We start from the raw sequence: 24,622 nt of genomic DNA, 5'->3' as shown, positions 1-24,622 counted from the left end.
TGACATTAATACTTAAATACTTGAAGAATTCTGGGGCCAGCGCTGTGGCTTAACAGGTAAAGCCACGCCTGCAGTGCTGGCATCCCATATGGGTGCCGGTTCAAGTCCCGGCTGCTCCACTTCTGATCCAGCTCTCTGCTGTGGCCTAGGAAAGCAGTAGAAGATGGCCCAAGTCTTTGGGGCCCTGCTTCTGTGTGGAAGACCTGGAAGAAGCTCCTGGCTCCTTGCTTCAGATCGGTGCAGCTCTGGCTTTTGTGACCAATTGGGGAGTGAACTAGCGGATGGAAGACCTCTCTCTCTCTCTCTCTCTTCTCCTTCTCTCTGTTACTCTAACTTTCAAATAAAAAAATAAATCTTTTTTAAAAAAGAAAAGAAAAAATTCCTACAAGTTAACTTTTAACGAATCCATCAATAGAAAAACTGACAAAGAAGAAAGGGTAATTCATAAAACAAGAAATGGCCAATACATACATATTTATGTATGTACTGTCTCATCAGGAATCTTGGAGGAGTGGGTTGAAAAAGAGGGATTAAATTTCTCTGTAATCAGATAATTAATCATAAAACATTGATATTCTTTGGCCAGGCAATTGTACTTCTAGGAATTTACTCTACAAACATAATCATGCAAACCTAAAGATACATGAACAATTAAACTACTAAAGTGCCTACAATATCAAAAAAATTGCCTTCTAATGGTTCTTCAATAGGGAACTGGTTGTTATTTGGAAAAAGATTTTTAAAAAATTGGATAGAAAGTACTACAGCTTCAAAGAAAAGAGTAGAATTGGTTTCATATGCTGACATGGAAAGATGGTCAATGCACACTACTGACTGAAGAATAAAATATACAATATGGTTCTATTCATATTTTTTAAAGAGTTAGTCTACAATGATCACGGGAAACTGTTCAGTGAGACCTGGGACCAAAGGAAACTCTACATGTCTTCTGATACCTTTCGGTACTAACTGGGTTGTTTTTAATTTCTTGAGCCTTATTTAAAACTTTTTAAATGCTGACATAAAATAGTGATTATTCAAACTCTGTAAGTCATCTTAGAGCTGCTTTAAAACATACCAGAAAAAAAAAAGGTGAAAGAAAGTGGAACTAAGAATAGCAAAATTTTAAAAAATCTCAAGATTAAATTGAATGATTCTCTTTGTTTTTGTTTGTGTCTAGAAATTCCCATAGTAGATATTTTTTAAAATAAAATCACCTTAACAATCCCATCACGTAAAACAAATAAATCCAGAGCTATTCTAGGGCAGGCAGGGTGGAAAGGGGCACCTACAGGGAGGAATCCATCAAACTGTGCAGGTGCTCTATGTTATTAAGTGCTGGTGATGACTGTAACAACTGTTTTAAATGTCCCAGAGAGCCACTGTTCTAACGCGGGAGCCTACCATAGTGCCCCTTTTGGATGAAAGAACGTTAGTGTTTTTCTGTTTCTCTATTTCTCTATCTCTACCTCTCTCTCTCCCTACCCCACCTCCCCTTTCCACCTCTCCCTCCATATCTACCTTTCAAATAAATAAATATTTTTCAAATAATCCATACATTAAAAGACACCTTCTCCATAAGGGATCAAATGATATAATCTAGTGCCTAGAGTTAAACACACAAAAACAAGCTGGAAAATAACTAATACTATCATTAACATTGGTGTTATCCTCATGCCACAAGCATCTTGGCTAATCAATACTCTACATGGTTTGAACTCTTGATTATCTGATACAACAATCAACTGATCGAATCTGGGTATCTGAAGCAAATGAAATATTGTCTCAGTTGTATTTGGTTCAGAGATATCTGCATATTTCAGTAAACTGTTTGAAAATATGTAGAGAGTTAGTCCTAGTTCACACTGTTTTAAACTGGTTCACATTGGTTTTGTTTGTTTGTTTGTTTTTTGACCGGTAGAGTTATAGACAGAGAGACAGAGAGAAAGGTCTTCCTTCCATTGGTTCACTCCCCAAATAGCCCCAACGGCCGGTGCTGCACCTATCCGAAGCCAGGAGCCAGGTGTTTCTTCCTGGTCTCTCATGCGGGTGCAGGGCCCAAGCACTGCAAGAAGAGGATTAACTAAGAGAGCCGTGGTGCCGGGCCTTACATTGTTTTAAAAACACATATAAGGGGTGAGTATTTGGCCCAATAGTTAAGAAGCTGCTTGGGACACCCAAGTCCAATATCAGAGTGTCAGTTCAAGACCCAGCTCAGCTTCCCACAATGCATGCATTGGGAGGCAGCAGGTGATACTCAAGTATTTAGGTCCCTGACACCCACATGGGAGACTCAGATTGAGTTCTGGGCTCCTGGCATTCAGCCTGGCCTAGCCATTGCTGTTGCAAGTATGTGGGGAATGGCAAAGTGAACCAATGGAAGGAAGATCAGTAACTCTCTTTCAAATAAAAATGAAAATTAAAATATTTAAAAACAAACACAGGTTTGGCTAATTCCAGAGTTTTACACACACAAGCACACACAGACTCCATTTGCAGTTCAGTTTGGATTTTCATTCACATGTTTGCTTTCGACAATGGGCTCCTTCAGAGTAGGGAACAAGCCTGAATTGTTCATTTTTATATGACCAACACCAGCAGAGGCCCTGGCACGTACCAATTGCTCAGTAAATATTCATGGAATTAAATCTGCAGAAAGTCCATTCAGGAATTTTACCAGCTTTAAGATTCAGGAGCACTCGTTCTAGCAAAAGGAATGCTTTTTTTTTTTTTTTTTTTAATCCCTATAGAATTTGGAAGGTATCCCTTTATTTTCAGAAAAATAATAACTAAACAAACCACATACCAGATATCAATAGTAAGTTTTCCACAAACAAAACTAAGATATAAAACTCAGAAAAGTGGCATCCCAGTGTAAGAGGGAGGAAAACCAGTTTTGAAATCAGGTGGATGGAGAATTCAAATGTCAATTCCACCAGCTCACACTCACATAAATACTAACTTGAGTCAAACAGCACACATCGCCTCAGTTTCACTTTCCACACCAGAAAAATGGAAGTAAAGCTAACGTATGTGAAGCGCCGAGAACAGCTGTAAGTGGCTGGTTTATATCTCAGTCTCTGTTATCCTTTTTCCTGTCTCACAGATGGCAAAAACTGGAGTTAGCAAAATTATTCCTAAAAAAAAAAAAAAAACATCTTTCATCACTCCTGCTTTACCAAAAGGTCTACCAATTCAGCCAGACAAGCCACTGTGACTATTAGTGGACCCAATGTGGCAATTTTAAAGGTGAGCTTCTGTGGAACTCCAGAGCCAATCAAAACCAATCAGGCTCTGTTTGTTCTCCTCTCAGGCCTGTTCCAGATGAGCTTGTTCAGAGGTACACAATGTCAAGAAGAGTCATCTTTACGATAAACCAAAGCTGTAGCATATAAGCAACAGATACTCTTTGAAATCCCAAACCCAAATGAAGGCACTGAATTTTAGTATAGTGTGGAGACAGGATGGAAGCAGAAAGGAAGAATGCTGGCATTGAAACAATAAAAAAAAGAAAGAGAGAGAGAGAAAATAAAGAAAAAGTAAGAATGAAAATCCATGTGCAGGTTTTTATTTAAAAAAACAAACAGGCCGGTGCCGCAGCTCACTAGGCTAATCCTCCGCCTTGTGGCGCTGGCACACCGGGTTCTAGTCCCGGTTGGGGCGCCGGATTCTATCCCGGTTGCCCCTCTTCAAGGCCAGCTCTCTGCTGTGGCCCGGGAGTGCAGTGGAGGATGGCCCAAGTGCTTGGGCCCTGCACCCCATGGGAGACCAGGAGAAGCACCTGGCTCCTGCCTTTGGATCAGCGAGATGCGCCAGCCGCAGTGGCCATTGGGGAGTGAACCAATGGCAAAAGGAAGATCTTTCTGTCTCTCTCTCTCACTGTCCACTCTGCCTGTCTATATATATATATATATATATGTAAAACAACTGAGTGGAAAGAATTCTTTCAGGTTCATTACTACATGATTACTTTCCATTCACAGGAGGAACAAAACAGAGTAATGATTTGCTAACTCCAATCAGCTGAGTACTTAATTCATTTACTGTGCTATGTACCTTAATTAAATGCTAGTAAAAATAAACAAAATTTCCTACATACCTCTAAGAACAACATTGCTCCATTCACTAAACCAAGGGCCATAAAGGCAACATTTCTTTTTTTTTTTTTTTTTTCGCTCATAAATGACTTTCACAGGAAGAGATGAGTCAAAGAACTTTTAACACAGTTGGCTTTCCATTTTCAACAAGGTAAGAATCCACACTTCCTCCCACTCACCCCACCTCCAGAGAATTCACAATACGGCTACTAAAATATATTGAATGATGCCTTCCATTGGTCAATTACTTTCAACTGAATGCAATAAAAACACTCTGTACACCAAACCTCATTAACAACTACAAGTCTTCCCCTACTTAAATTTCCAGTTCTGGAAAAAAAGCAACTGAACATTTTCAGAAACTAGAGACACAGATGCACACCATGATTATAATGCAAATATCCATTATACAGCACCAAGGAGAGCACATGCAGCTATGTCTGCCATCTCAAGAGCATCTTGTTAGAGCTGCATTGAATATGGGGAAGCTGCTTTCCAAACACAGGCCTCACACTGGAGCCTCACTGCAACACCCAATTCCCACGTCCTGGAACTTGTGACCCACCTTTTTACAGAGAATCTAAAGACGACTGGGACTTGTATAGAATTTACTTTCCCCAGTTAATTGCATTAGTGAGGTTCCAGTACAGTGCTCTAAATAAAGCTATTCGAATCAATAACCACATCAATGCTACTCAGAGTGTTTGCCCACAAGTAAATAAAATGCCTGACCCAGCCCCATCTGCAAGAACAGTTCCTCCTCCCTAGCCCCCCAGCGCCATTCAAGACTATAAATGTGAAAAGAAAGCTATTCTAGAAAGAGCAGTTACCCACAGCACCAATAATACCACTCTAGCTCATATCTTCATTTCAACCTCTTTTCCTAAAATATGGCAATCTCTACTGGACACCAGCAATTTAATTATTGCTTTTTAAAGAAATATCAAACTGTGGATTATGCAGTGATGGAAACTGAATATTGCTACTGAAACCATATGTAATTAAACTCATGCTTTCTTGCAACAGAGCTTCACAAATACAGCCACGGTAATCTTCTGCCTTGGCTCTCTTAGAAACCATCCCAACAAGCCAGGTCACCACCAGCTGCACTCCTATTAAAGTTTTGTCCTGAGCAACCCCTTCCCATCCCTCAGTCCCCCCAAAAGTTTTACTTTTATCTGTGGAATTCTCTGCCAGCCCCAGCCTGGAAAACTGGGTGGACCCTGAGGACAGGCACCAGATGTGGCATCTGGGAGGCGGCCCATACTGATAGGTATTGGCAGCATAAAGCTATGACTTCAATTTGAGACTTCAAACCATTAAGGATTCCCTCCTTGCTTCTTTTTTGAATGAGGGAGAAAAAAGCAAACCAAAAGGATGAGTTTCAAAATAGGAAAAAAAAAATCAACACTTTAATTAGGAACCCTCCCAACTCAACCGACTGGAAAAGGCAGCCAAATGGAAAGTGGCAGGGTTTTGTTTTTGCTTTTTGGGTTTTTTTTTTTTTTTTTTTAATGGCACATGCACAGCTATTAAACATGAGAATCACAACTTCAAGGTCAGGAGGAAAGAGTAAAAAGCAGGAGCAGAAAAAGGGGAGCAGGACATGGCCCAGCAGGAGCCCCACTTGCTCAGAAGGGCCCCTCTTGGTACTAACTCCTCCATGCGGGGCACCCAGGCTGGAGGAAAGCAGAGGGTTACACAGAACATTTAGCAGACTTAACATTGGATTAAACACACTACTGCAAGTTTCAACAAATGTTCATGGCATACGTAAAAACACATTTACAACAAGAAAGAAGAGAGGCACCTGGAGACATCTGACACTGGGCATGCTCTGCAGGCAACTCAGTGCGCACATGCTCTCTACCAGGTTGGCGCAGCCTAGCCACAAAGACCTTGGCACAGAACACTGCAGGATGACAAAAAGGAAGGAAGAGAAGAAGCAGTTAGAGGCCGGCCGCAACAAATCACTCCTTCACACAGGCAACTTGAATGTTAGTTGGGGCAGGGGGTGCACCCGTGGCAATCTGGAGGACAGGGTAGGTCCCTTACTAAAACCTTGGGAGAGGGCCCACTTTCTGTCCTAGGAGAGGAGGCTTCAGCTGCCAGCCACTAATTTCTCAGGATACAGTGAACAGAATCAAGAGGGAGAGAGAAAGTTTAAATAAAAACCCACCAAACAGAACTGTGAAAGTTTGAATACAAACAAGATTAGTAGTGAGAGTGTGACTACAATGTCATAAAAGTAACAGTAACTGGTCTATGCCATAAATCATAATTGCCTTCATAGCTTAAGAACCAACTATGTGCCATGCACTCCATGTATTATTTGATCCTCACACCACAGTGTAAGGAAATTAAAGCTCAGAGATTAAGTGATTTGCACAAGGACACACAGCAGGACAGGAGAGCCAGAATTTTAAACTTTAGTTTGCTACCAAAACCCAAGTTCCTTCCATAGGCTATCCTAGAAATTTGGATCACTTTTTTCATGAGTAGTTTTGCACTGGTGCCTAACATCCAATCACAGGAGATTCAGACAATAGGGCAAAAGAAACAAGCAAGATAAGTGATAGATTAAGAGTAACAGATAGTAAAAAGCTGCTTAAAACCACATCTGACTTTTGGTGTCATCCACATGTCTGCCTTTCTAAAGGAAAAACTTTAGAATGTCATGATTTTCATCCTGGACTTTGTTTATCAAGCTCATGTGACAGGACAAAGAATTAAAAGCTCATTTCATTTACTCTTTTCCATTGTCCTTTAAAAGCCAGCTGGTTTTAAAGAAACTAAGATTAAAAAGTAAAATACAAAAACAAACACGTTTAGTACTTAACAACCATCAGACTATTTACAGTACGCAGTATTTTTTCAGATCTAACGTCAATTAACTTACTATAGCACGAGAAATAATCATGAAAGAAAAACTGAAAATGAGTGTTTGGGTTCACCAAAAATACTCTGAAAGTTTTAGACGCAAGCTCGTAAATTTGTTGATCCTAGCTATAATTAGGATGGGCAAACATTTTCATTTGCCTGAGACAGTCCTGGTTTACACTTACTATCCCAGAATAACTTTCCTTGTCAAAACATTCTGCTTTGTGGGCAAAGTCTAAGATGACCCCAACCACAAACTAAACGAAGACAAGTTTGCCTGCATCAGACAGACCTGCAAGCATTTGCCATTAACCAGTTATATCTTACCTACAACGTAGGAATACTAAGACTGTTCAGAAAAGATATTAAAAAGAAATAAAAAAAAAAAAGCAGAGAAACCAAATGGAATTTTAAAAAATGCAGCTTTCTGGTAACAATGAAAATGCCACGTTTCCAATGTGTGCCTTTATTCCAAAGCTTACCACAGCCAATATGGCAGCCATACACCCCTGAGATTCCCAGACTTGTTCTGTTGCCCCATGGTTTCCTAGTTTAGAGTACCAACTACAGAAATGGTGCTGAATAAACGTTTGCTGAATACAATGAAGCAGCTCCACTTACAGAGCTCCTGTAATACGGCAGACAGTGAACATCGTAAACTTTCATGATGACCCGTGTAAGAAAGGTGCTGTTCCATTTTACAGATAAGGAAACTGATGATCAGGAAAGAAGATCCTGGTTCAAGGTACACAGGGTTAACTAACAGCACAAAAAGGACCAGAGGTTAATTCTGTCTGATTCTAAGCAAATTTTTGTTCCACTATACGACGTTTCTCTATTCAGAGATACTCAGGCACATGCTTGTTATAATAAACAGAGTGTTTCCATAACATACATCAGAAGTGGATGAGCAAAGAAAAGGTCCATTATATATTTATATTACATGGGTTCTGTAATTTAAATAAACTCCTAAGATTCTTGTACCTCAATTAAAGTGTCCTTTTTGGAATCTTTCTAATTATCCAAATCACAGAATAACTCAGAAGGATGGAGTTTAAGGATTATACTGCATTCAGAAACAGACACCAAATTAACATCAAAGCTCATCTGTAAACTGATTTTCATTTATTCAGTAAAAATAGTCAAATTTCCTCTGTAACATTTCATTTGTATTTGCCTCAAAGGGTAAAAATCATATAAGCATGAAATACTATACCTTGATTAGATTCTGCAAGTAAGATCTAAAATTTTTAAGGCCATGTTTCACATTCAATAAGTTAAAAAGAAAAATCACAGCCTAGGAGAACTGGAAGGAACGGTTTAAAGAGCTTTTTATATTCTTTATTTTCATTTTATATGACAGGCAGACAAAAACAGAGAAAGATCTTCCATGCGTCAATTCTTTTTTTTTTTTTTTTTGGGACAGAGAGAGACAGAAAGGTCTTCCTTTAGCGTTGGTTCACTCCCCAATGGCCGATGCGACCAGCGCACTGCGGTCGGCGCACCACGCTGATCCAAAGCCAGGAGCCAGGTGTTTCCTCCTGGTCTCCCATGCAGGTGCAGAGCCCAAGCACTTGGGCCATCCTCCACTGCACTCCCGGGCCACAGCAGAGAGCTGGACAGGAAGAGGAGCGACCGGGACAGAATCCGGCGCCCCGACCAGGACTAGAACCCAGTGTGCCAGCGCCCCAGGCGGAGGATTAGCCTATTGAGCCTCGGCGCCGGCCAATTCACTCTTGAAATGCCCACAACACAGGGCTCAGCCAGTCCCAAGCCAGAAGCCAGGAACTCCATCTGGGTCTCCCACGTGGATGTCAGGGACCCAAGTACTTTAGCCATCAATCACTATCTCCCAAAGTGTGCATTAGCAAGAAGACATAATAGGAAGCAGAACTAGGACTTGAACTCTGTCACTCTGAACCGGGGCAAGGGATATGGGGTGCCAAGCATCATGTTAACTGCTGTGCCAAACATTTCTCCCCCTAATGTAATTTAGTCTAACCTCCTACCCCTGATTTTAGATGAGCGGTAAAGAAACTGAAGCCCAGGGAAAAACAGTGATCTTCCCAAGGTTTTCCAACTATATAATAACCTAATCAATACTCGATATAAAAAATTTGGAAAGCAATACACAGAAACTCTTCTGTAAACTTAATTTCAACATTATTACAAGCTTGGTGCATAAAAGCTTTTTTAAAGCTTGATATTGAACTTGTATATTCAAGAAAAGGTTTTTAAAAGGACCCTCTAAGAGTCTGATCTCAATTACTTTGGTGCAAAGTGACCAATCACATTTACAGAAAAATAGTCTTTACTCAACAGAAAATGCCACTCTAGGAAATATATTCTCTTTAATATGGAAGTCTGCACCTGCTAGCCTAAACAAGCTTCCTCTTAGGACTAATGGACCAGAATGGACATTGATCCAATTTTGAAATAATAATGGATAAAAATAAAAGTTCCACATTTATCAACCTAAGAGCATTAAAATGCAACTAGGATCACAACAGTGATTCTTGAAGCTTGTAATTTTAAATTTAGGAGCTTCGCATGGAAACCCATGTTGACTATTCTGAAATAACTATTATCCATAATGCTTTAAATTAAAAAAGAAGATTTCTATATATTAGCTATAGTGACAATTTAAACGATTATCTCTGTTTTTCTTATTCTTCTTTCTTTAAGCTAACAGTGGTCTATCTTTAAGCTCCTGGAACTGCTGTTTAAAAAAGATCTGAAGAACTTCCCCCATATCATGGTTACTTATATCAATTTTAAAAAACACTTACTGACCTACTTATGAAGCCAAACAACAATGGAAGCTAAGTCTCTTTCCTCCGAAAACTTCAGCTTTAAGCTCAAAAGAAACCCCACAGGGTCATACTGGGTATACTCAAGAAAAGCCTCGAGGTAGAAATCCTCCAACAAAGCCTTATCACAATTTCCTATTTAGCAATTTGTAATGACCAGTATTGTAATTTAGGAGTGTTCATAGGGAACAGGAAATGATCCACAACAGGTTTTGATATTAACAGCAAATATCCAAATTAATTGATTATACTTGTAAGTCCATAAAGCCTGAAGAAACACCACCAAGGAAACTGATAGTGCTTATTAATTTTGCCATATTCACTGTATAAATAAAAATCATAGTACCATCCTGTCAAGAAATACCATGTTCAAAGGCAAGAAGAATAACAGCTGTTTCACATTTTTCAAAAGCAAAAAGTTTTATTAAAAGAGGTAGGAAATACCCTAGCTTCTCTTCCTATTGCCATGGGAACTACAGATCAAAAGGAAAAAGTAGTTGCAGGCACCTTGTCTTCTGACTGGCTGTTTGAAGAAGTATTCACAAAAGCTAACTTCAGTCTGTCTCTAGATGGGGTTGTTTTGAGTCTCCTGTCCTGGTTTCCTTCTCAAAGGGGCAATTCTTTTTAAAGCTACCCAGAGAGAGGTATTTTATGATAATAATCTCTCTAATGTTACTCTGATTTAGAAATCTGCCATATTACACGTGTTCTATCCCTCCTCCCCCGTATCTTTTTCTTTAATCTTCTTTCCATAGGTTATTGTCATTATCAGGTTCTTCTAACTCCAATCATGCTCAAATACACTGTTCCATTTAACAAAAAACTTATCTGAATTCTACTGTACATACAACTAAGCATTTAAGACATCCTAACCTCAGGAGCTCATAGAAAGGAAATCTTGATATATAGTATAAACACACACACACACACACACACATAACCCTAAGCCACCCAAAGGAAGAAGCTGCTTGAACTAGACCATAAAGGATGAGTAAGAAGCAGCTGGAAGACAAAGAGAAAGACATTCCAAGCTGAATAAATAGCATAAGCAAAGCCAAAGAACTAAGACATGACACATCCCTTGTATGCAAGGATCATCGATCAACTAAGCATTAAAATATTCTAAGTATGAGATGAGGAAAGCTTAGACAGGGAAGGGCCAAATCACAGAAGTCTCTCCTATAGTGTTCTGCAGAACTTGGAACTTCATCCTGTAAAAAGACAACATCTCTTTAAATGTGTGCTACAGTCTACCAATAAACAGCCACCAGCGCTTCCCAGGTGGCCACCCAACTTTATACCAACATAGACAAGACTTTTTTCCTGCAACTCAGCATACAATATTGTTTCAACAGTATCTGTCAGAGAATAGAAGTGAGTCATGCTATACACCGAGAAGTGGAGGCGGGGGTGAGGTTCTGAAACTAAGACGTAAGGCATATCAAGCCACAGCCAACTCAAACTGACAAAGACTCCATGTTTTGTAGAACAAGTGAGGATCATTTGCCAAAGGCAAGAAATGATGTCCGTTCAACACTAATCCAGTGATAAAGGGTGGAAGTAAATAAGGCAAAAAATCAGATTTTTTTAGACATACTCTGAATTTTGTTATATAGTAAGAATTTCTGAGTCTTTTCATTCTTTCATGTGAGACATCAAAAAAACCACTACTAGAGGCCCTGATAGCTACTCAAATGTTTAAGCAGGGGAATGACCCGTGGCAGCTGCAGCAAAGCAGGATTTGAAGAGAAGAGGGGCCAGCGTTCTGGTGCATCCGGTAAAGCCTCCGCCTGCAGTGTCAGCATCCCACCTGAGTGCTGGTTTGAGTCCCAGCTGCTCCACTTCTGATCCAGCTCCCTGCTAATGGCCTGGGAAAGCAGTGGAAGATGGTCCGAGTCCTTGGACTCCTGCACCCACATGGGAGACCTGGATGAAGCTCCTGGCTCCTGGCTTCAGCCTGGCCCAGCTCTGGCTGTTGTGGCCATTTAGGAAGTGAACCAACAGATAGAAGATTTATCTGTCTCTTGCCCTCTTTCTCTGCCTCTCCCTTTCTCTCTCTCTCTCTCTGTAATGCTGCCTTTCAAGTAAATAAATCTTTAAAAAAAAAAAGGGGGGGGGGATGGACTGAGAAAGGTAAGCCTCCTAGAGAACCTACAGGACAGTACCCCATTTGTGTTTTATAGCCAACGTGTATGTTCAGAAGGGCTACAAAAAGGAGACACAAGGACCAGTACTTACCAAATTTCATACTCAATCTACGTCCTTTTTTCCCATAAAACTTTCACTACCTCTACTGATAGGCTATAAAACAAAGAGTGCCTTGATAATACAATGGGGGCTACCAGACACAGGGGGGAGTAAAATAAAGATCTGCACAGCAACCATTTGGCAATTACACCTTCTGCTCTAGGACTCCCAAGCCAGGATGGGGAGGATCCTGAAGAATCCCGCAGTAGAAGGGCTCAGGAGCATACACAGCTCCGGCTCTGGAATGCTGGCTTGGATGGCTACAGACTCTCCATTCAGTTTCTGCTGAAGACTGTCCTCACCTTAAGGCAAATAGAGCAAGCACTGATGTTAACCAGAATTAGGAATTAGCCTATTGTATCTCACATCTCTGACTGTTGCTTTTCAAGATGCAATAATATTTGTAATAGAAATAAGACCACAACAACTTAGGTCTTCCAGGGCCAGTGTTGTGGCATCTCCTGCAAAAACAGCATCCGATATATGGATGCTGGTTCCTGTTTCGGCCACTCTGTTTCCAATCCAGCTCCCTGAAAATGGCATCCTAACCTCAGGAGCTCATAGAAAGGAAATCTTGATATGAAGCTCCTGATTCCTGGCTCCTGGCTTTGGCCTGGTCAAGTCCCAACCATTGTGGTCATCTGGGGAGTGAACCAGTAGATGGAAGATCAATCTCTGTCTCTTTCTGTGTCTCTCCCTCTCTCGCTTTAAATCTGACTTTAAAATAAATCTTTAAAAAAAAAAAAGTTTTCTAAAATTCATAACCTAAGTTTCTGTTGTTAAAATGTTTGATGGCAATTTATAAGAAATGGCAAACTATCACCAAAATAATTGTATTGCTTTGCTACATATATTTTCATTCTTATTAACACATAGTAAAATATGTTACATAGTATACTACATTTGCAATATATGACATATATTAAATATTTCTTATGGACATATTTATGGGGTACAATGTGACATTTCAATAATGTACATGTATAAATGTTGAATTGTACTGTTTTGGAAATAAACCACTATATATTATTCACATTGTAGAATAAACATTAACTCACAATTTAAAGGCATTTTTCAAAGTCTTTTAAAGAACTGAATATTGGCCCATGGCCTTCAAATGTAAAACACCTTCTTATCTATATAAGATCTTATTATATCAGAATTTGACAATAAACATATGACACATAACCAAGAAAGTTAATTGTTTAACTCTTTTCACCTATATTCCAGAATCATATACTTATTTGTCATTTGCTATACCCTACAGCACAGGTTATTTTCAGGCTGAGATACACTTGATGGGAAGAAAAGGTCATGGTGAAAAGGAAGCAGAAAGGGGAGAAAAGAAGTATGAGAAGAATGAGGAAAACCAAAGTTTACTATCTGCCAAGTTTTAGAAGAACACAGGCAAACAATAGTGGAATCAGGACTCAGAGCCCTACACCATACTTTCCTTAAACACAATCTCTTTTTGAAAATTATTCTAATATTCAAACAATTATTTTATCTTGAAAGAGCACATGAGACACCAGAACCCACAAGCTAACAAAACCAATATGATCTTCACAGTCCTCTTTGAGACCTGGATAAAAGGCAGTTTCTTTTAAATTTGTATGCGCCCACATTTTCTGATTTTTTTTGGCCAGTGACCACTTAATACTTATGTAATACTCGAACACTACCTTATGTAATTTAAAGTGATACATTATTTTAATTATCAACAGTAACTTGACAGTTCAAATAAAAACACATTCTTTTCCGAAGAATTTGGAGCTTATCTTAAACATCTATAGTTAAAATGCTAAGTGCTAGAAAAAATATTTTCCCTAGTAACCCTCAGAAAGAGCAGTGAATATCAAAATCATAGTGTTTTATTCCTGAGGAAATTCAAAGGAAAAAAATCAAATTGTCCATTTCACAACTATCATCATCCATGATTCAAAAATGTCACCAGGCTTTTCAGAGCTCTCACAGAACCTGGAGAGGAGAAGGATTAGATGTAGGAGGGGGAAGTGGCATCTCTATTCTAAGCAGCATGACACAGAACAGGATGTAACAAAATAATCTATTTCCGGCATAGCCACATGGGTCCTCAGTTGTGCTAGGACCAGTCTGAGGTTCACTTGCCAAGGAGTTACAGATTCCCCCAGCAAGCTCCAAGTCAGATCAGTCTGAACACAATCCCAATGGAGTTTATCCAAGATCCATAAATCCTGAGACTAGACAGAATTTAACAACAGTTTAATTAAGTACATCTGGGCCTTTGTCAGTTAACATCTGTGGTTCTATTAGGACTGTTGTTCAGCACTAAGGAAAACCACTCAACTCTAAGTTTAACTTCATTTTCAAGAAAAATGATCAATGTTATGAAAATTTCCAAAAAATAAGATCAAATTGGAAGGGGATGCAAACAGAACTGTAGAGCTATACCATAACATACTTTTCCATTCCCACACCTCCAATGGGCAGACAGGAATCCAAGTTTTACAGAGGCCTGATTGTGAAAGATATCAAATAACTTGTCAGAGATCAAAAGTAGCAGAACTGAATTCTATCTGACTCCAGAACCTTTGTTTCTTCCCGAATGAACGTTGCCTGCCATTTCCTCTGCTTGATATTAAACTTCCTAAAATAGCAAGTTCCCCTCATTTATTTTCAAATCCTGTCAACTTGTCATTCATCTACACTGCTGAAGGGGGTGTAATTGGTACAATCTCTGGTGTGCAACCTCACAGTACATATTTAAGAAGAGAAAAACGTGCGCATCAGTTGACTCAGCAATTTCACATGTAAGAAATGCTGTCAAGGAAAAAAATTAAGATATTTCCAGAAATACAGCTAAGAAGATGTTCACCACTTCACTGTTCACAACAGCAAAGGAAAAACACCAACAATAGGGGCTGTTTCAAGAAATTAGACATAACTACAAAGCAGAATATTGTATTTTCAGCAGGCAGAAATCTACTTATATTTATAGACAGGAAAAAAGTTCACAGTATATGAAAACAAAGTTCCAACACACTAGAAGAGGCCCAGGAACTTTAAGTGAATAAAGACAATAAATCAGATCTTATATTATGATCCCATTTTTATTTAATACATACAAAATATTCAAAAACATCCAGAATTAACTACAAGTGATTTTTATTTTATTCTTTCTGCCTATTGTATCTTTTCAAATGCAGCCAATGTATAATTAGCAATAAAGCACCCAAGCTTCTCAAGCCTCTCTCCTCCAGGCCACCTCAAACAGAATACGGGCATTTCGGCAGATCTGCTCACAGCAACTTGCCCCGTGATGCCAGGTCATTCTCCTTCAAAGAATCTCATTCTCCTTCAAAGAATCTGGAGAGCAGGTGGGGTTAAGGCAGTTATCAGTTATCTGAGCTGACAAAGACACTCTAAATCCATTTCAATGTCGGTGGTCTATAGACAGTTAACCAAGGATATCCAGTCAGAAAACTTTTAAGAAATGGTGTTCTGTCTTATAAGGCTGTCACTTCTAAATGTACAACAATCCATGCTGTATACTGCATGACTCCTGAGAGGACACCCAGGTGAGAGAACTGACCAACCTTGTTTTTAAGACATTATCTAAGATCTGGAGACACCTGCTCTCATCGTCGGTATCAAAACGCCTATCCCCATCCTGCATTAATCCATCTTTCCCCTCTTACCTGTGCTATGGTGCAGATGTGGTTTGTCCCTGAAGGGTACACATGCAGGGGACTTGGTTGCCAGTGCGGTGGCATTAAGAGCTGGTAGAGGGGCTGGCGCTGTGGTGCAGTGAGTAAAACCGCCACCTGCAGTGCCAGCATCCCATATGGGTGCCAGTTCAAGTCCCGGCTGCTCCACTTCTGATCTAGCTTTCTGCTATGGCCTGGGAAAGCAGTGGAAGATGGCCCAAGTCCTTGGGGCCCTGCACCCACGTGGAAGACCCCGAGGAAGCTCCTGGCTCCTGGCTTCAGACCAGCTCAGCTCTGGCCATTGCAGCCATTTGGGGAGTGAACCAGCAGATGGAAGACCTCTCTCTCTCTCTCTTCTCCCTCTCCCTCTCTCCAGCTCTACCTCTCTCTGTTACTCTTTCAAATAAATAAAATAAATCTTAAAAAAAAAAAAAAAAAAGGAGGGGGATGTGCTGGTAGAAGCTTTAAGAGACAGGTCACAGCACAAGGTAGCAAAATCACTGGGGGCATCACCACATTGGAACTTATGCAGTTCTAATGAGACCCTGATTAGTTCCTGCAAGAGGGGGTTGTATATAAGATGAGCCCCGTCCCAGTCTCTGGCTTCTTCTCTTACCAAGGATTTCTTCTAAATGTGCTTCCACCATGAGGCCCTCACCAGAAGCTGAGCAGATTCAGCCCCCAAAACTGTGAGCTAAATAAATGTCTTTATTTTATAAAATATTCAGCTTCAGATATTTTGTTATGGCAACAAAAAATGGACTAATAGGGGCCAGCACTGTGGCAAAGTGAGTAAAGCTACCCCCTGAAATGCCAGCATCCCAAATAGACACCAGTTCAAATACCGGCTCCTCAACTTCAGATCCAGCTCTCTGCTATGGCCTGGGAAAGCAGCAGAGGATGGTCCAAGTCCTTGGGCCCCTGGACCTACATGGGAGACCCAGAAGAAGCTCCTGGCTCCCAGCTTCAGATCTGCCCAGCTCTGGCCTTTTGAACATTTGCGAGTGAACCAGTGAACGGAAGATCTCTCTGTGTCTGACTCTGCCTCTCTGTAACTCTGTCTTTTAAATAAATCAATTAATCTTTTTTAAAAAAAAAAAATGGACTAATATACTGCACCTGCACCCTATTCAGGTGCTGGCTGCATGCCTTCCTGGTCCATCTGCCTACCTGCGCAAACCTAAAGCTGGAGAATTTCTGGAAATATATACACAAAATCTTGATTGCCACCAAACATACCAAGCCAAAATTCTTACCCTATTTTAATGGAAGAGAGTATGAAGTTTGCTATGTTTTAGAACGAATACCAGGAGCAGGTATTTAGCCTAACAGTTAAGATATCCATATCCTGACTCTAGCTTCCTACTAATGCTGACCCTGGGAGGCAAGGTGATGGTTCAAGCAGTTGAGTTCCTGCCACCAGCGGGAATTTGGGGAGTGAACCAGCAGTTGGGAGCTTTCTGCCTGTTTGTCTCTCCCATCCTCTTTCCCTACCTTTTGTGTGTGTGTGTGTCTCATTGTCTCTCTGTCTCTTAAATGAATCTTAAATTAAAAAAAAAAAAAAAAACATTAGAACATACAGAAAATGAACTTTTTGTTTTGATATAATGAGCATCCGCATATTTTTCTAGCTAGAGATAAACACTTTCAAGAAGATGACTTAAAGAACATCATTACAGAGGCCAGTGCTGTGGGGCAGCAGCTTAGGCTGCAGCCTATACCGCCAGCTTCCCATGGGCACTGGCTGGAGTCTTGGCTGCTTGCTCCACTTCCAATCCAGCTCTCTGCTAATGTGCCTGGGGAAACAGTGGGAGACGACTTGAATCCTTTGGTCCCTGCCACCCACATGTGAGATCCAGAAAAGCTCCCAGATCCTAGTTGCAGCCTGGCCCAGCCCCAGTCATTGCAGACATTTAGGGAGTGAACCAGTAGATGGAAGATCTCTATCTCTGCCTTTGAAATAAATAAATAAATCTTAGAAAAAGAAAAATGACACTTGTATCTCCTATCAGAGTTCCTAGGTTCAAGTCTTAGCTCTACTACAAAATCTAGCATCTTGCTCATGTGTACCCTGAGAGGCAGCAAGTGATGGCTCAAGAACTTGGATCCCAGATGGAGTTCCAGGCCCCTGGCTTTGGCCTGGCTTAGCTCTAGCTGTTGCAGGCACTTGGGGAGTAAACCAGCAGATAGGAGATCTATCCCTCCACCCCATCTCTCTGCCTTTCAAATAAAACAATTTTCAAAATTAAACTGTTTATTAATTCAAAAAAATTTACTGTAAATACCAGGTACACTATATGCTTCAATAAACAATGTAGGAATTCTTGGGGCAGACATCTGGTCAGTGGTCAAGACATCACATGGGGACACTGGCATCCCACACAGGAGGACCTGGGTTCAACATCTGGCTCAAGCTTCTGATTCCGCATTCCTGCTAATGCAGACACTAGGAAGCAACAGTGAGGCTCATGATTGGGTTTCTGCACACACGGGAGACAGGTATTGTCCTGGCTTCAGCCCAGTCTAGTCCCAGCCACTGTAGGCATTTGGGGAGTGAACCAGCAAATGGGAGATCTGTCTCTCTGCCTCTCAAATAATAAACAGAGAAATTTATTTATTTAAAAAAAAGCTTTCATAGACTTGTCACTGCCAAAGACTTTCAAAGCTTCTACCATCTAACATGAGCCCCATCTCACAGCAAGCTCTGAATAAGTATCTAAAGAATGGAAAGTGGGCTCTACTAAGGAGCCACTTGAATTCAAATCTTACACCATTTTTAAAGCCTTCTGCCATTTTTCTAACTGCTCATTTCTCAACTACACATTTATTTTCCAAGACTTGACCACCCCCTATATCAAATAAATACATATTCAAAATCGGTAGTCTCAATGTTTAAAATTTTATACATACACAGATATAGTAAACAATGGTATCTAAAATTTTGTTCCTTGTGGTAGGAATAACACAAAAAGTAGGCTGTCAAAGCTAATATGTAGACATAAAGAGGCACAATTTATCACCCTTTAATTAATTTTATAGTAAACACCAAACTTACTCTTCTGTCTCATACAGTCTCTTGTCCTCATATCCTAAGCTGACCTTGGTTTCAAATAAGAATGAAGTTGTGTGCCTTACAGTCCACTGGGCTCTAAAACAAAAGAATCTGTCCTTCAGCCAGAGGCCGGGCTGCCTCAGTATGAGATCCTGCTGTCTGCTGCACAGCGAGGGCGACTCTGGGCCTCTTAGCACTGTTTCCCGCAGGCCGCTGGGTAAGGGAAGTTGTCGCCGCTTCAAGCCAGGGATTTCACTGACTTCTGGAGACAAAAAGGAACTTATAAACCATTCTGCCCATGTTCTCAAAATATTTTTCTAGTGCAGGTCCTCTAGGTCTCTCACCCTGTGCTGTTACACGTACTCCCTGGAAAGCACCTGGTCTCAACAGCAGATAATTACCGCCAAACACAACATCTCCACAGGGTCACAGACTGCTTTGCACACGTATATGTGAACAGGGGTAGACCCCAACTCTCTGGAACGTCTCATACAGAGGAAGTAATGAAGTCACCACACAGAAGCCCAGCATAAATGTAAGAGATACTGGACCGCTTATCAACTTCTTTGTCAAAAACCTTGTTCAATCCCATTGTTTTAATAACTTTATGAATGGCCTGGCTATATGCAACCACTCAAGATATTCTACAAAACATTCGTACACAGATGTTACCACCACCATAAATTTTTCACTAACTCAGGAGAATACAGAATTAAGAGGACGATCAGAAGGCAAATATCATGGGGATATTTCTAGAAAAAAACAATTTGTAATCCACAATTCTTTTCACTGATGAAGTCAAAGTCTATAAACAAACGGCAGAAACAACTACCAAGACCGGGAGGTGAGGGGAAGGGGCTGACAGGGTGACATCACTCTTACTTTGAAAATAATCCCCCTTACAAAAGCGAAAACTGGTCTACAAACAAGAAAATATTTAAAGTAATAAATTTTCTTACAAAACTATACTTAAGTAAAACTCAGAATTTTAGTTCTAAAATATAAAAATAAAGCAATTTATGAGCAATCAGTAAGATAATTTACCAATTTACAAGCTTAATATTTTCAGGTCCTTATAGTGCCTAGAAAGAGAAGCTAGATAGATACTTACTGAATTATCAAATAATTAACATGTAAAATCCAGGAAAGTTTTTATGAAGATCAAAAACCTGACTAGCAGGCTAGAAGAATATAATGTGAAAATGTTAAGGGGCTGACAGTAGACACCAGGTCCCCTAATCATACTGACCCACTCAGTGATGATCACACAAACCAAGCTGAATCCCAAGATTTCCTCAGGAGCCACAAGAAAAAAAAATCTCTTGCCTACTAATCTTGACAAATGGATGAGACCTAGAGCTGCTGATGCTACCATGCCACTCAAGTGAGAATTTGGTGCTGGTACTCAGAAGTACCACATAGAGTATGAGTGAAAAACTTCAATATATATCTACCTCTAGCATTTCCAAATTATAAATTTACTTTTTGGACTTAAACCACTTTTGATTTTGGTTTTCTGCCACTATCAGCTGGAAAATCATAGCAAACCTTAAAAATTTAGTTTAAATAAAACAGGAGAAACCCAAAAGAGGTACTGACATAGCCTGGATCATAAAGAAATGAAAATCTGCAGATGAAATACTCTTCAATTTATATTTACTCTCCTATGAAGGCATTTTATTCTACAGATAAACAAGGGGGTTCAAAATAAAAAAATCCCAAAATTTCCTGTTCATACGAGAACCATGGATACTAGAGGAAAAAAATTCTAAGATAAATTATTCAAAACTTTAAGAAGACTACAAAAAGAAAGTGCAATGAAAAAAGTGAGTCGTGATTTTCCAAAGACCTCTGAAACCCAGCACTGAGCAACCTGACCTACATTTTTATAGACACTCCATTCGGACTAAGCAATGAGGCTACCAAGAACAAATGGCAAACAAATAACCTTAGAGAAGCAAATGTATTTATCATCTAAGACTACAGAAGTCTACCAGACTACTTTAAATACAAAATAGCACTATCACAGGCAAAGCCCAAATTGCCCCCCTCCCTGCCATAACAGGTAAGCTTTTTCTAAGCATTGTATATAACTTTTCCCTGTTTCCTTATTGCCCTAATCTTATTGTCTTGACTTGTTTTTCCCTTCACCTTCATTTTCCTTTAAAAAAACAAAAAAACAAAAACAAAAAACAATGTGTTTATTTGAAAAACACAACAGAGAGAGGGACAGAGAGAAGATCTTCCATCTCCTGGTTCACTCCAGCCAGCTCTAGGCCGGGCAGAAGTCAGAAGCCAGCAACTCCATCCAGGTCTCCCATGTGCACGATAAGGAACCAAGTACTTGGGTCATGTTCTACTGCCTTTCTAGGCTCATTAGGAGGAAACTGATCAGAAGCAGAGCAGCTAAGACTAGAACCAGCACTCTCATATGGGCTATCTGTTTCAAGCAACAGCTTAACTTGCTGCACCACATTTATTTTGCTTTTATGTTCCTACATGTGTCATTATAATCATGCAAATACACCTTTTGGAATAAACTAAAACCTAACAACAATCATTATACTTTTAAACTGAGAGAAAGGAAAAAGTTGAAAAAAAAAAAAAAAGATAGGACTGTTACCCTCTTATTGCTTATCAGTGCCATAAACAGGTCACCACTGATTTTACTAAGAGTAAAAACCACACTTGACCTTCTTGCAGGCCAGTTTTGCTCACCCTATCTACCATCAATGAATGTAGGATTTTAACTCAAAGAAAAGCACAGATGCACTGGTTCTTCCATAATTGCTTACTTGGAAAGAATGGAGAATAACACAATTAAGAGCACAATGGAGCCAGAATTGTCGTACACTAAGTTAAGCCACCGCTTGAGACAACAGCATCTCATATCAGAGTGCCAGTTTGAAGCTGCTCTGCTTCTGATCCAGCTCCTTGCTAATGAGCCTGGGAAGGCAGTGAAAGATGGCCCAAATACTTGGGCCCCTACCACCCATGTGGGAGATCAGGATGGGGCTCCTGGCTTTGGTCATTTGGGGAGTGAACCAACAGATGGAAGACCTCCCCCTTTCTCCCTCCCTCACATCCTTCCTCTCTCCTCTCTTTCTCTCTCTCATTCTCTTTCAAAGAAATAAACAGGAAGAAGGGACCATGGAAAGAGCACAAGTTTTCTTTGGTTTAATAGAGATATACGCTATACCTAAAGGCAACAAGTCTCTAGATCTAGCTACCAACTCACAAAAAGGACAAAATGGAACAGTATATATAGAGATAATAACAATATATATTATTATTTATAATATAATATACAGAGAATATAGAGATAATAATATATAGAGATAAGAACAAAATCAGCAAAGCCCAGAATGTGGGAAGTTATACAGAACAATTAACCATCTTGAGTTTCCTCAATAAATAAAATGCAAGAAAAACAGATGAGCAACAATCTTCACAGACTCAGAGATTTCAGATACTATCATATATATGTATTGTATAAAATGAGTCTGGATTCTGAATTCAAAAACTATTATAAAATATCTATGAGAAAACCAGCAGACAAATTCCATCCTATAAGACAACTGACCAGTGCTCTTCAAAACTATCACACTCATCAAAGCGTGAGAGGCTGAGAAGCTACCACAGTCCAGAGGGGCCTAAGGACACACGACAACTACATGAAGGTGGATCCTGGAACAGAAGGACATTAGGTAATGTTAAATAGGAAATCATTTACGTGCTTAAAGAAGTTACTATACAAATACAAAATAATACCATTAAAGTTAATTTATTTGTGGGAAAAGAACACTAAGGAAATTTGAATAAACTTTGGACTTCAGTAATAATGCATCAATATTGGTTCACTAATGGAAACAACAGTGCCACACTATAGTAAATGCTAATAATAAAAGAGACTGGGGAGGGGAAATATATGAGAATTCTGTGACATTTGTTTAATTTTTATATAAATCTAAAGCTGTTATAAAAATAGAGTAAATTAATTTAAAATTGTCTATGAGAAAATTTGAACACTGACTATTTGATATAAAGAAATTGTTAAATTTTTTAGGTATAAATAATGGAATTTATGTTTTTGGTTTTGGAATTATCTTTTACATATAGTGAATTGTTCACTTTTTTTAAAAAGATTTATTTACTTACTTGAAAGGCAGAGTTACAGAGAAAGAGAAGGAGAGACAGAAAGAGACAGATACTCTGTCCGCTGGTTCATTCCCCAAATGACCACAACGGCAGGAGCTGGGCCCATCAGAAGCTAAGAGCGTCTTCCAGGTCTCCCACGTGGGTACAGGGGGTCAAGGACTTAGACCATCCTCTGTTGCTTTCCCAGGCTCATCAGCTGAGAGCTGGATCAGAAGTGGAGCAGCCAGGACTCAGGACTGGAACCAGTACCCATATGGAATGCCAGCCGTGGCTGGCAATAGCTTTACTTGCTACGCCACAGCGCCAGCCCCAGTGAATTATTCACAGATGTACAAATGAGCAGATAAAGGCAAGGAGGAGATCAGAGCACCATTTCCCAGGGTTTGGTGCTCAAGGTGATTCAATAGTGGTTTAATAGCTGTATGTTTAATTTAAATCTGTACTGTAAAATATAGCTAGCTATATTTTAATTTAAATGTGGCTAGCTAGCCCAATGTATAAATTTATTGAAGTTAAAAATTCAGGCAGGTGCCGGTGCTGTGGTGTAGTGGGTAAAGCCACCGCTTGCAGTGCCGGCATCCCATATGGGTGCCGGTTCGAGTCCTGGCTGCTCCACTTCCTATCCAACTCTCTGCTGTGGCCTGGGAAAGCTGTAGAAGATGGCCCAAGCCCTTGGGCCCCTGCAACCACATGGGAGACATGGAAGAAGCTCCTGGCTCCTGGCTTCAGGTTGGCACAGCTCTGGCCATTGTGGCCAACTGGGGAGTGAACCAGCGGATGGAAGACCTCTCTCTATATATACCTCTCCTTCTCTCTGTGTAACTCTGACTTTCAAGTAAAATAAATAAATCTTTAAAAAAAAAAAAAAAATCCAGGCAGAGGTAGAGTAAGATCCAAGATCTAATACTATGTGACCCAACCATGTTACTCAACCTAAGAGGCCTCTGTTCAGAGGGACAGGGAGGTACAGCACCTGCTGCATCCAAAGCAATGAACATCAGCTCTTACATTGTTGAGCAAAGCCAAATTAAAGCTCCAACAAAGCAGCTAGGGACCAGGAGGGAAGACTGGAGGTGGGGGAAGGAGGGAGGAAAGGAACATGAGAGCTTACAAAGGCAGTCTGGGCACAGGCAGCCAAGGTTCTCCCTTTTGTTCTCCATCTCCTCAAATACTGACCATCTGCACAGCCTGGAAAACCTGTTGGCCCTAGCCTCTGGCTCTCTTAAGAGTCCCAAGCTGGGGCCAGCACTGTGGTGCAGTGGGTTAAAACCCTGGCCTGAAGCGCCAGCATCCCATATGGGTGCTGGTTCGAGTCCCAGCTGCTCCACTTCCTATCCAGCTCTCTGCTATGGCTTGGGAAAGCAGTAGAAGATGGCTCAAGTCCTTGGGTCCCTGCACCCGTGAGAAAGACCTGGAAGAAGCTCATGGCTCCTGGCTTCGGATCGGCGCAGCTCCGGCCATTGCGGGCATCTGGGGAGTGAACCAGTGGCTGGAAGACCTTTCTCTCTGTCTATCTCTCTCTGTAACTTTCTTGCAAATAAATAAAAATAAGTCTTTAGCCGGCGCCGTGCTCACTAGGCTAATCCTTTGCCTGTGGTGCCGGCACACCGGCTTCTAGTCCTGATTGGGGCGCCGGATTCTGTCCCGGCCGCTCCTCTTCCAGTCCAGCTCTCTGCTGTGGCCCGGGAAGGC

The 24,622-nt window shown here is 40.4% G+C and overlaps 1 protein-coding gene across 6 annotated transcripts in view; it reads right to left on the bottom strand.

Moving 5' to 3' along the window:
• FBXW11 (F-box and WD repeat domain containing 11) overlaps window positions 1–24,622 on the bottom strand; it is a 138,850-nt gene that overhangs the window by 82,917 nt on the left and 31,311 nt on the right. The window contains exon 2 of one of the 6 annotated variants that reach the window (XM_062188688.1): window positions 5,908–6,009. The exons of 4 other annotated variants lie outside the window; for them this stretch is intronic. In XM_062188688.1, the coding sequence (XP_062044672.1) occupies window positions 5,908–6,009 (102 nt within the window). Of the gene's footprint in view, window positions 1–5,907; window positions 6,010–24,622 lie in introns of those variants that run through there. One more of the 6 variants, XM_062188687.1, reaches the window with a different exon arrangement.

This window comes from Lepus europaeus, chromosome 4 (assembly GCF_033115175.1).
Source record: "Lepus europaeus isolate LE1 chromosome 4, mLepTim1.pri, whole genome shotgun sequence".
Lineage (NCBI taxonomy): Eukaryota > Metazoa > Chordata > Mammalia > Lagomorpha > Leporidae > Lepus > Lepus europaeus.
This window is presented reverse-complemented; position numbering and strand designations above follow the sequence as displayed.